Source organism: Eschscholzia californica, unplaced genomic scaffold (assembly GCF_041429995.1).
Source record: "Eschscholzia californica isolate CP2 unplaced genomic scaffold, dmEscCali1.0.p SCAF_4, whole genome shotgun sequence".
Taxonomy (NCBI): domain Eukaryota; kingdom Viridiplantae; phylum Streptophyta; class Magnoliopsida; order Ranunculales; family Papaveraceae; genus Eschscholzia; species Eschscholzia californica.
Window position 1 is genome coordinate 39,818,465 of NW_028238461.1, and position 12,912 is coordinate 39,831,376.

Below are 12,912 nucleotides of genomic sequence, written 5' to 3' on the forward strand. Positions count from 1 at the left end.
AAAAATAACTAAATAAAACTAACTAAAATTGTGTCCTAAATTGCTAACCAACATCAACACCAAAAATCAAGTATAACGGAATCTCTCCTCCATTCTATGCACAACTCTACAAAAATTATTACACAAAATAACTAAATAAAATTAATTGAATTTTGTCTTAAATTGCTAAAAACCTAACACTAAAAGAAAAAACAATCAAATGTAATCGAATTTCCTCAAAATTCAAATTTCTATTACCATAATTAATTATTCATAAATAAAATTTATTTGAACATTAAACTAAAAAGTTAACCAAATATTAACAAATAACAAAAAAATATTATATTCCAATCAGAGCATTCCATGCTGTAATTTGAGGTAAAATCCAAAGAAAAAAAATCAAATATAAACGAATTTTTTCTCAAAAATTCTTGGGTTCAAATTTCTAGTACCATAATTAATTATTCGTAAATAAAATTTATTCGATCATTAAACTAAAAAGTTAATCAAATATAAAGAAATAACTAAAAAATATTATATTCCAATCAGAGCATTCCATGTTGTAATTTGAGGTAAAATTTAAAAGCCCCATTCCAATGCACAAGGTTGACAATACCGATTCCAACTTTTTTGTTTAATAATTTAATAAAAGAAAAAATTGTGTCTAGTAAATAATTTTTGGAGAGTTCAAACATAGTTGTATTTAACAATCTAAGATTCAAAAAATTATTTGCTAGATAAAACCAATAAATCGATCTTTGGTGTTGTTTAGCAATTTAATAAAAAATAAATGATTGTGTCTAGCAAATAGTTTTATGAAGCAATTATGCAGTTTCGTTTAGAATATACGTTGATTTTGCTACTTACAAGAGTTCAACAATTATCTAAAGAAAAACTCTCTTCAGATGATTTTTTTTTTTTGTTGAAGGCTCTTCAGATGATCGTGAGTGTATAGAGTTTCAAATAGTCATTTGGTTGAACTTGGCTTCTATATAATTTATAATGTTGAACGTTCTAGCCATGATTGACAGTTTTGTTTTTTGAAATCGCCACAAGTCCAAACAAAAATCACCTAATTGTGAGCAGGCACTTATGACTTGACCAACTCTTGAGGTTCTTTTAAGAGATGTGAGACTATTACATACACCCATGACCCACCTTCCAAGATGGACCTCTTTGGCTCTAACATCATAATGTTCCAAGCCATAGCAGTCACTGATAGTGCCCTCTTTTTGAAACTTAGGTTCTTAAGGAAGATTCCACAATCCTATCCAAAAGACCTCAATGCTGCTAAGCTTGAGCATACACTCATAACCCACTTTCTTCAAATTCTCCAAAATGATATCACTATTACATGATTCTTCTCAATTGGAATTGGCAGTCGGCCTGGATAGAAAACAGTCTAAATAAATCACTCACACAAGTCGGACATCATGAATCTCAAAAAACAAAAAGGAATCTAACTTCAAAACAAACACTACCTAAGTCATAAAGTATATTAGGTAATTTGGTTCCATTGGTAAATAAACTTTTTTTTTTGTTGAACCATTGGTAAATAAACTTACATGATTTACAATTAAAGTCATGAAGTAATATTCTTCAATGTACTTTAAACTTCGCTTCAGCTTCCACTTCTTTCCCTTTCTACTTTCACTTCACCTCTGTGACAAAATTACAAAAAGCATGTAAAGAAGGCAAAAGAACTACAAAAATATAATCATGAGAAATTCCCCATGGGCCAATTGTGACTAAATTTGTGTTTGTTTTCCGGTCATCTCTAATTGTGAATCGTCTTATTCAAATAGACCCAAATTCATCCCAAATGATCCATTCAGATCAAACAATACTAAGTCATACAAGTCGAATCAAAACTCAGTAAGATTCTAGATCTGACTTAGAAAACACTATCAAAATTAACAACTATAATATGAAACCTACCAAGGAAGCAAGATCCTTCAGTTCTTTTATCTGCTTTATAAGCTCTTGCATCTGAATCACAAGCTCTTCCTGTTTTGAGAGGAGTGCTAGCGAAGTCTTCGAGATAAAATAAAATACATAAACAACAAAGATAATATAGAAAAACTGAAATGGGTCATTAAGTTTACATCTCCAGAACGTCGAACGGTAAATATTTGTATTACCCACCATCTTGGCCTTCTCAAGTCCAACCTTCAGTGCTAGACTTTGTCGAGAGGGAAGTTTATAGTTGTTATCTCCACTATCTCGAATCTGATCTAAATCGTTGTGCTCTCTTGATGGAGTCTGATCAGACTCAACCTGCACAGAATTTCACCTGGCATTAGATTTGTTTAAACCTTGCTCCACAATTTGGCACCAAAAACCATTTAAGGTTCATCATTGGAAATCTAATAAGCAAAAAAGTGATACTCTTCTTTGAAATCAGTTACCTTTAAGATGAACTCTTCTAGTGATAAGTTTCACAAGATAAAGGATTATGAAGTATATAATAACTACAAGGAAGAAGTCTTTTGAAAGCTCACATTATTAGGCACCGAAGCATCTTCTCCGACCAGATTAGTGTTTTCTTCTGTGCTCGGTTTCGATTCTTCTTCACCCACTGCCTATGGAAAAAAACTTTGTGAGAATAGTCCCAAACCAGAATCAGGAATATAATTGAAGGCCATTTCCATTTAAAGCTAATTGGTTATGAGTTTGATGTCCACAGACTTAACAATTTTCAAATTTTCAATCTAGAGTAGACAGAAAGATTAAAAAACTGTTTCATCAAAAGCTGCAAAATAGTAAAATAAAAAAAAAAATTCATAAAGCACCCGAAGTTACCTGCAATAATTCAATGATTTGTGGATTCAACCAAGGTCCTTTATCATTCATCAGACAACCTCCATATTCAGGACAAGTGCAATGTCCACCAAGAAAACTCGGTAAATTACTGCCGAAAGTAATGATGAAAGATGAGCATAAGATTGTAAACCACACCCGTCAGTTGAATCGTATAAAACAAAAGATTAACAAAATTGTAGATTTGCATGACCCGAAATAGATGAAGTACCTTGGATCAATAACCTCAATCAGGTTACTCTGATAGTTGCTTCCTAGTACCTGAAATTGAATTGGAACACTTGATAATTATCGGTCCGAAACAAAGAAATCATGCTAATTTGCAACCTAAAATACAAAAGAATGAAAAATGATGATATACTTGAATCTTGGTTATTGTCCTTGCATCCATAAATGCTCTGAGAGCTTTCCATAAGATCCTAAATCCTGATCCAGCATTCACAATAAATAGTCGATGCAGAGTCTGTGATGACATTAATGATAATTAAACATTGACAAATGAATTTACAGCAGCTAGTATAACCAAAACAGTGGGTATCTTATGCATCTTGTTCAATTTGTTGAATTGTAGTCTCTGACTCTCGATTTGAGGTAAATTAAGTATAGGAATGCTGAATATCTCTATGAATATAAGTATTAATCTCCTACCGTTCGGCTACTTATAAGTTTTGGTTATTAAGTTAGTATATTTTGTTAACTATTACAGAAACGGTATATATAGATTTGACATACCTCGGGATAGTAATTGCTATCTATCCTTTGAATTTCTGTAAAAAGATCTCGAGCCAGCTTTGAGAAGTTGTTTATGCCCTACACAATGAAGATAAAACATTTGAAGGCTTTTCCAAGGTGATCACGGATGAATTGATGCTATACGTTTGTACGCTCTAATTGGTAAAAAGGCTTTTCCACAGTGATCACAGATGAATTGATGTTCTACGTTTATATGTTCTGAGTCGTAAAAAGGGTTTTCCACGGTGATCACAGATGAAACATCTAGTGATTGATCTTTCTAATAACAACTTTTGTATTTAAATGTGTCTAGGACCATAGGTGACGGGAGCACCATTCACCTAATCGATTAGCTCGTAGTAATATTTTTTTATCTTCGTATGCTACTATAGATCGGAACTTATACTACTCAAGGTATTGGTCAATAAACAACCTAAGCATTACTCTTAACTGAAATCAAACAATCTATAAACCTGACGGAACGAGCTAAATTCATGAGTTAAAAAAAATTTGCATTTCCAAAGTAAGGCGCATTTAATAAGACTGGTATGTAAAAACCAAAAATAAAGCACAAATACTGACCACGCCCTTGACATCCACGATACTTGTGGTGGATGCTAGATGCCGCTTAGCTGCAATTGAACATGCTGGATATCTCAAGTTCAATGTCTTCTCTTGTTCAGAAATGTGATATTTCACAAAACGCTCCAGTGTAGTTACTTGGAAGAGAGCATTAAGATCCACCATCCCTAACCTTTCGATATATAATGGCCTACCATTTCTATCTACTCCATGAAACCCATGCGGGTAGCATCTCTTAACCTCTCTATACTCCTCAAATTTAAATTCCTGCAGAATATCAACAAAATGAACTTAAGACAAAGCGTAACAAACCCAATTACTCCTAACTTTTAAGATTATTTTACGCGACATTTTTCTTCCTGATGGTGACAATATGACTGATGCACAACCACTCAGGCAGAAACTATGTAGATCGGACGAAAACAGGGAGATACTTGAGAAGAGATCGTGCATCAATACACTTGTTTTCAGAAGTAAGAAGCACAAGTTCAGCAACAAGGAGAGGAGGAAACTTGGCCAAGACACAGATACATGATAAGGTTTAAGGAAAAATGGGAGGGTGCTTTCGAGGAACCATAAATCAGGAAAGTCTCAAATGGTGCAGTCTCTTATTTCTTTGTTAGCGTCTGCTTAAGAAGATAACAAAAAAGAGCTAAGTCATGATTTCAGTGCCACGTAATTGCCATATACGTCTCTATTTCTACTTCAGAAACACTTACTATGCGATATTTTTCTTCTTTAAGTGTAATGACATTCGAATATAGATAACTTTTGTACCTAATATGTAGAAGACAAGATAAATGATACTGAAAACCTAAAGTTATAGTATTATGTACACCAATATCTTTCAACTTCAATACAGCAGAGAGGTCGAAAACATGAAATTCAATTAGCCTGTCGTCAACTTCAGCCAAAAGAAACTTGTTTTCACATAATCAATAGCAGGACTACAAATAGTTCATATACAACACAAAATAAATCTATTGATAAAATAAATCTTTGATTGACCTTAGCTATTGCATCAACTCCACGTTCATCCCGCCAATTGAGCATTTTCAGATATGTATCTTTTGCTAGTAGCAAATCAAAATTTCTCATCCGTAAAAATCTACGAAAACACATATAATTGTGAAATGTCATACACTATAGACAAAACATTGTGTTGAAATCAAAACACAAACAATCACATCTATTTTCTTCATGACTAATAAAAGTTGCTCACTTATCATATCCACAATGTTGGTTATTAAAAATTTACCGTAAAAGGGTATGATAGTCATCATGTTTACTTCGCAATCGACCATCCGAAAGAAGCAACTTTCGAAGAGCCTCGACAAGTTCTGCATCTTTTGGGTTGTGGGTACCTTCAAGGACTACTCGAAAGCTCTTACTTCTTCCAAATCTCCTAAATGAGTCACGAAATTTCGAAGAAAAAGACATAATGGACTTAAAGCTACCCTTTGACAAGGACAAACTCTTTTCCTTTACTTGTTGCTCTTCAATGGGTAGATTAAAATGGTTAATTCTCTCTCTTTTATTCTGTGATTCATGATGATCAACTGTTTCTTCCCCTTCTCCAAATACTCTTGATATAACTATATCATCAAAGATTTCCTTCAATGGGGGCATAATCTACTCTAATGTAAATTCCCTCCAATTTCGTCTCACTAACTATATGCCTATATCAGCTAGAAGCAATAACTTGAAACCCTACCATTTTAGAAGCATGGAATTCAAAGAAATGATAATAGACACAAATTGGAGGTTATTAAGGAATCAAATTAGAAGGGGTTGAATATTCATGAAAGGAAATAGTTGTTCTAAGAATAACTGAAGTAGTTGTCAAGAAAGAAAGGTTTGAAAATACCAATTGAGGAATCAATAAGCGTGATGAGAAAGAGGAAGAATCCATGGAAGAAAGTGAGGAAGAATTCCTTGGATATGAATCAAGGAATTCGAATTTTTGAATGTTTACGAACAAAGAAACTGAAACAAAGGCATGCAATCTCGTGCTCCATATGTTTGCGTGTCTCGGTGTATGAAAAAAGTTCCAAAAGAATGTAAAGATTTTTTTTCCTTTTTTGTTGCAATGAATGTAAAGATGTTAGTCCATAAATTGCTAAGCATTGACCAGCCACCTTCTAATTAGTGTTGGGTTTTCTTCCTGGTGGAGATTGGTTTAGTAAACCGAATCCAGGTCCAAATTAATTTTTTATATGATGGTGAAATTAAGGGTCCGTTTGATACGTGTGAAAATGTGAGTAAGAAAGTTGTTTTCTTAGGAAAATCAACTTTCCGCTGTTTGGTTGGCCACTTCGGGTAAGAAAATCGATTTTCTAAGGAAAAAAAAGTGTGCAAATGGTCTAATATTTTTTCCCACCTTTTAGATGAGAAAGTTGATTTCTCACTCTATCCCTCCTCCCATAACTTTCTTTCTCTATTTCTCTCCTACCGTAACTCTTTCTGTTCATTTATGTCCAATTAATAAATAAAGAGTTAATTCCTATATGGCCCCCTACTTTGTGACCAGCTTCATTTATGGCCCCCTTTTTTTCGTAAATTCAAATATGGCCCCCTATTTTTAAGTAAATTTCATTACTACCCTTCTTAATTCTAAATTTAAAACATTTAAAAAAAGTTATTTCCACCTCACCCCTCTCTCTCTCTCTCCACCTCATCTCTCTCTACAACTCACCCCTCTATCTCTCTCCAATTCACCTCTCTCTCTTTCCAACTCACCTCTCATCTCTCTCTCTAAAAACTCCAGCGAAGGGGGTTTCCCTTCGCCGGAGCCGTGAACAGACCAGATCGGTCTTCAATTAAATGATAATCCATTAAAACAGTGGAAAACTCTCATCCCTTCAGACTCTTCAATTAAATGATAATCCATTAAAACAGTGGAAAATTCCATTAGAATTCAGTAATTTGAAGAAATTGAAGTCTTTTGGGGGGGGGGGGGGGGGGGGGGGAAATCGAATTTAACTAGAGAAATTCCGAATTTTGTGAGTGATTTTGCTGATCTTGAACAATTAGATCTTCACTCGAATGAATTGATTGGTAAAATACCCAATAGATTACTTTTACTTAAGAATTTGAAACAATTATTTCTCTTTGATAACAAATTATCTGGTGAAATTCCTCAACCAATTGAAGCTCTGGGTTTGACTGATCTTGATCTTTCAATCAATCAATTAACAGGAACAATACCAGAAGATATAGGAAACTTGAAGAATTTGGCTTACTTCTTTTTATATTATAATGAATTGACCGGTCAAATACCTCAAAGTATAGGTCGTCTTCCATCTTTGAAACAGATTAGACTCTTTAGAAACAAATTTAATGGAAGCTTACCTCAAGAACTAGGGCTTTTTACAGAACTCGAAACTTTCGAAGTATCGGAAAACAATCTCAGTGGAAAATTGCCCGAAATCTCTGCTTTGATGGTAAATTGATCAGAATTGTTGTTTATACTAACAATCTCAGTGGTGAATTTCCTAAATCACTTGTGAATTGCAATAGTTTAACAACAATTGAGCTTTACGAAAACAGATTTTCCGGTGAAATTCCGGCCTGAATCTGGTCATTAAGGAACTTATCAACTATAATGATTAGTGATAATTTCTTTAGTGGCAACTTTTCAGTTGATAAATTTGCTAGCAATTTGAGTAGAATTGAGATCAGTAACAATAAACTTTCAGGGAAAATTCCTTCGGAAATTTCACAAGCAACTCAACTTTCAGTCTTCAATGCTAAGAACAATCTCTTTTCTGGTAAAATTCCTTTAAAGGTCTGCTCGTGAACAGACCGATCTGGTCTGTTCACGGCTCCGGCGAAGGGGTGGAAATTTCACAAGCAACTCAACTTTCAGTCTTCAATGCTAAGAACAATCTCTTTTCTGGTAAAATTCCTTTAAAGGTCTGCTCGTGAACAGACCGATCTGGTCTGTTCACGGCTCCGGCGAAGGGAAACCCCCTTCGCCGGAGTTTTTAGAGAGAGAGAGAGATGAGAGGAAATTTTTTTTTTTTTTTTGGACGTCGCCGGCCGGAAAATTTTCCGGCCGGCGACTTTAGTCGGAGAAGATAAAGGTGAGTTGCAGAGAGAGAGGACTGAGTTGGAGAGAGAGAGAGAGAGGCGACTTGGAAAGAGAGAGAGGTGAGTTGGGAAGAGAGAGGTGAGTTGGAGAGAGAGAGGGGTGAGTTGTAGAGAGAGATGAGGTGGAGAGAGAGAGGGGTGAGGTGGAAATAACTTTTTTCAAATGTTTTAAATTTAGAATTAAGAAGGGTAGTAATGACATTTACTTGAAAATAGGGGGCCATATTTGAATTTACGAAAAAAAATGGGCCATAAAGGAAGCTGGTCACAAAGTAGGGGGCCATATAGGAATTAACTCATAAATAAAATCGAATTAATAAATAAACTGAAATTCTAAAGGCACCCCCTTAAATTCTAAAGACCCCCCCTAAATGCGTAACATTTATATATTGGTTAAAGGCCCAATTAATAAATAAAATCTAATTAATAAACATTTGTCTAAAGACACCCCCTTAAATTCTAAAGGCACCCCTTAAATGCCTAACATATATATATTGGTTAAAACCCAATTAATAAATAAAACATAATTAATAAACATTTGTATAAAGACACTCTCTTTCTCACCTTCTTTTCTCACTTTCTTATCAAACGCCTAAAATTTGACTTTGATTAAGAAATCCCTTTTCTTTCTAATGGGAAAGAAAGTCATTTTCTTACCCATACATTTTCTCGCGTATCCAATGGACCCTAGATTAAGGGGGAGTCTATAGATACTACCCTTAATCCTATTTAGCACATGAATCCGACGTGATGATCTTACAAACTTTGTCTGCAGAACGCAAAGTCGGTTTGTTGATCTCGCAAACTACGTTTACAAAATGCAAACTCAGTTTTTATAACACAACCTCAGTTTGCAGATCTTGGAAACACAGTTTGCAAATCTGGACCAAAAAAACCAATCGAAAGTTTCTTCTTCTTCATTTCCAACAAAGCTTATTATTGTTCTCCATGACCTGATGTTAATGGACAACGAAAAAGAAATTGAAACCTTCATCCATAGTCGAACAAACCAATTCATCTTTCATAATCAAACAAAAAAACAATAATGGAAACAAATTGAAGTACAAACTTCAAAAACCCTGATATCTTGTCATCCATAATCAAAACCTAATCACATTTACAAAGTACAGTGAAGCAAACAAGTTGGAGAGATGACAAGAAGCTTTGTTTCTTCGTCTTCCTTTCTTTAGTCCTTTGTTTCTCAAGAGGTGTTTATATAAATAGTCCTAGAATCAGAATCCTAATTGAATTTTCCTTAAAAAACCACAAAAATAAAAAGGCGCAGAATCCTATTTTGAGCGGGATTCCCAAATGAGAGTTTTGTCCCATCTAAGGCACCCCTTTTGATGTGGTCGACCAAGGCAGCCCCTTTAGTGGGTTGGGCCTGACCAACCCATAGCCATGGTCGGCCCCTGTCTATATTCCGGGGCCCCCTTTCTGGCCCGATTCTTTCTATCTTTGTCCGAATATTATCTGGACCTTTTCAGACAAACAAAGTGGATTTAATCAAACCTCTTACCTTATTCCCTCTATTAATATCTTTCCAATCAAATTGACACCCTTTGGTGTAACACGTTGTAGGATCCGGTCATAGTGATCTGCGAATCGTTAGATCGATTCGACGATCACAGTTGGCTTATAGCTAAGTATTGCATTCCCTAATTCGACCGTACTTGATGATCTTCTTCACCGTTTGTCCTATCAGATAAATTGACAGTTTTTCATTTTGGTTGAAGGGCATCTCCTTCAGCATGAACTAGTTAAGTGATACCCCAAGATAAAACATCCTTTGCAATGCAAAACAAGAAAGGTGAGGGTCCCCTTGGAGATTGAACCCCTGTAAAACACTCGAAAAAACCCTGCAGGTCTCCTGTTCATGTTGACTGATAGCTTAACAGATGCAGGATCGCTGAGACCCAAGAAACAAAAATCTCTGCAAAACCAAAGTGCGAAGAATTGAAAGTAAGAAAGGCCATACAAGCGCATCAAAAGCCTTCTTAATATCAAACTTGATTGCCAGATTTCCACCTTAACTTCGTTGATTCAGTATATTAAAGCATTCAGATGCTAAGCAAGCAGAGTCTGATATTTGTCTTCTTTTCATGAAACCTCTTTGATTTTCTGAAACGATCTTAGGAGCGAGCAATCTCTCCCAGCCAGTCATCTAAGCTTTTACATATAATCTTGTAATGAAAATTTGCTACAGCAATAGTCTGAAGAGTTCAATACAGTCTGCAATAGTAACATCAGGCATCAAAATTAACAAATTAGAGTTCATGTTAGGCATAATCCACCATATCTGAGATAATTGAAGCTCTGAGTGAAATACATTTGTTCCTACTCTATCTGGCCCAGGTGCACACTTAGCATCCATATTAAAAATTGTTTGACGAATTTCATCTCCGGATAGCGACATATTCAACTTGGCAAATCTACTTAACAAAAAAAAAAGTAGAGGATAAGTAAACCACAGCAACTCTTTGACTTGTAGGTGATTAATTTAAGAAGCCACAAAATTGACATCTACATCACTATTGACCAGTAAGTAGAGGTACTAGAAAAATTATAAAGTTTTTTCTTAAATAACCCCTTAATATACAAGCTTCCAACCCACCCTCTTAGTTTGTCTAAAAAAAATCTTTCTCTGCGGGTCACACAATTTAACTACCCAATAACCAAAATGTGCTCCAGAATTTGAATTTAGGTTATTGATCAAAGAGTAGTTAATGGTAGGTTGGTGAAGGTATTAAGGTCTCTAAAGCTTATAAGATCAAAGACTGTCGGTTGATAAAAGGTAAACAACACATGATAAGAGAGAAGGCCACAGATCATCAGTCATCCCCCTCAACTGGTTATTATTCAGTACTAATACCACTCACTATATTATTGTCTTGTTCATAACTTCAAATCAATTGAAATTGGAAATGGGTTTTGGGTTGCTAGCTCTTTTATGTCCTTTCATGACTCTCAAAGTTTCTATGCTCACCACTTATTCTGTCAGACCTACTTACTATTTGGATGTTATCGACATTTCATATTCATATGTCACTCATTCACTAACCAACTTTCGTGCACTCATTGATCGTGAGAGACCAATAGACGGTACAAGATTCCAGACTACTCAAGCTCATGAAGATACCCTCCTTACACTCTCTATGCTTGCACTTTAACCGTATGTTTGTTTCATTCCGACATTATATACATATATGGCAAATAATAGGGCTTTGAGTTCTTTGTACGTCGTATGCCTATTTTTTGAAACATCTCCAGTAATTTTGATAGAGGAAGACGAAATTGTGAGATAATAGACAGGGTATTCTCAAATAATTTGTTCTTTAAACTTCTCATTCGAATTTATAAATTTTGATCAAATGCGCACTTTGACATTGATCAAATGCGCATTTTGACTAAGAATTTCATACTGGAGTTGCATATGGTCCGATTATATAAATGAAATATATAAATCGAAAAATGATCTTCAAGTTTACACTGTAGAAAAGATTAGTAATGATAGTAGCTCTAGGAAAAAATGTGAATTGTATTATTTCCTTTTTTTTGTCTTTCATATGAATTTCCAAAATTTTCTTGTTTGTATACATAGAAAATTTCTATTTGAATTTGATGCTTAATCGAATCGAAATCTTCAAGTGAACACTGTAAAAAAGACCTTAGACTGAAGAAGCTGACTTCGAGAACCCTAATGTCATCAAAACAAACTTATTAATGTTGTCCTAATTAAATTTTTCGAAGTTTGAGTGGATTTCCCATCCCAAACTTTAATTTATTTAGCTCTCTAGACTTGAAACATCTTTTTTTTTTTGTGAGTGTGCCACATGACTAAAGTTTTCACTTTGATTCCCTATTTGAGATTTTTATCTTTTTATCTTTCGTACATCTCGCGGTTGCTGCAATGCAAAAGTCTCTCATTTGATTGCTTACTTGTCGTTTAATATTTAAATAGGTAAAATATTTATTTCCCTTACAAGTTCAGGTTGAAACTATTTTATTAGTCTAAGTAAATTGATGAGTAGTTCAACAAAAAAAAAAGTAAATTGATGAGTAAGGTATGAAATTTACACAATATTAAAATTGATTTGAATCATATTTCAGATTGTTTATTTTTCTTTAACTTGTGACGTCCAATTCGATTGGAGTTGATTTTGGTTTATTTGATCCACAAGATGTAATCAAACAAATCATATTCGAACACTAAGAAAAAACGAACATCACTAGACAAATAGAGAATCCTTCACTCTCAAATACAACACTAAATGGTAGAAAACTTAAGGCCACATTACATGTACCCTTATAAGAGTGTAACAAAAGGCAATAGTTTTTTTTTTTTTTGTTGAGAAAACAAAAGGCAATAGTTAGATGAGCTAAAATAATGTTCCAAATTGGTCAAAATAAATAAAAATACATTTGGTAATTATTGTTTAAGTCAAATTCTTGTATATTAAAAACAGGTCGGTCGATTATTTGGGGATAAATATGATGTCCGTTTTTAATTGATAGTTTGATTTGGATCAGATCCAAGGAAGCATGATTTATTGACAAATGTGATTTAAGCACTCTCACCAATTACACAAATGGAGTAATAATAAGTTAATTAAGTCATTTTTTGTTGTCCACCACCTTTGGTGCAGCTGTTAGACACCCCTCTTAAGTCTATAAAGTCGTGGGATCGAATCTCGATGGAAGCAATTT

At 34.3% G+C, this 12,912-nt stretch overlaps 1 protein-coding gene across 6 annotated transcripts; it reads right to left on the reverse strand.

Annotated features, from left to right (window-relative positions):
• Window positions 1–1,327: 1,327 nt before the first annotated feature.
• LOC147544632 (Sec14p-like phosphatidylinositol transfer family protein) lies at window positions 1,328–6,249 on the reverse strand. Of its 6 annotated transcripts, none has more exons than XR_015223408.1 (11): window positions 5,372–6,249; window positions 5,122–5,221; window positions 4,114–4,380; window positions 3,532–3,609; window positions 3,161–3,262; window positions 3,011–3,060; window positions 2,782–2,890; window positions 2,481–2,561; window positions 1,918–2,256; window positions 1,545–1,640; window positions 1,328–1,365 (listed from the first exon to the last, which is right to left on the reverse strand). XR_015223408.1 is itself a non-coding variant. In XM_086634759.1 (11 exons), the coding sequence occupies exons 1-11, from the start codon at window positions 5,740–5,742 to the stop codon at window positions 1,635–1,637; spliced, it is 1,392 nt and encodes a 463-aa protein (XP_086490885.1). In that variant the 5' UTR covers window positions 5,743–6,249; the 3' UTR covers window positions 1,420–1,634. The 6 variants fall into 6 exon arrangements, 5 of the variants coding, with proteins under 5 accessions (XP_086490885.1, XP_086490882.1, XP_086490884.1 ...); XM_086634759.1 differs by lacking the exon at window positions 1,328–1,365 and having other exon boundaries at window positions 1,420–1,640; window positions 1,918–2,013; window positions 2,125–2,256; XM_086634756.1 differs by lacking the exon at window positions 1,328–1,365 and having other exon boundaries at window positions 1,420–1,640.
• Between the last annotated feature and the right edge of the window lie 6,663 nt (window positions 6,250–12,912).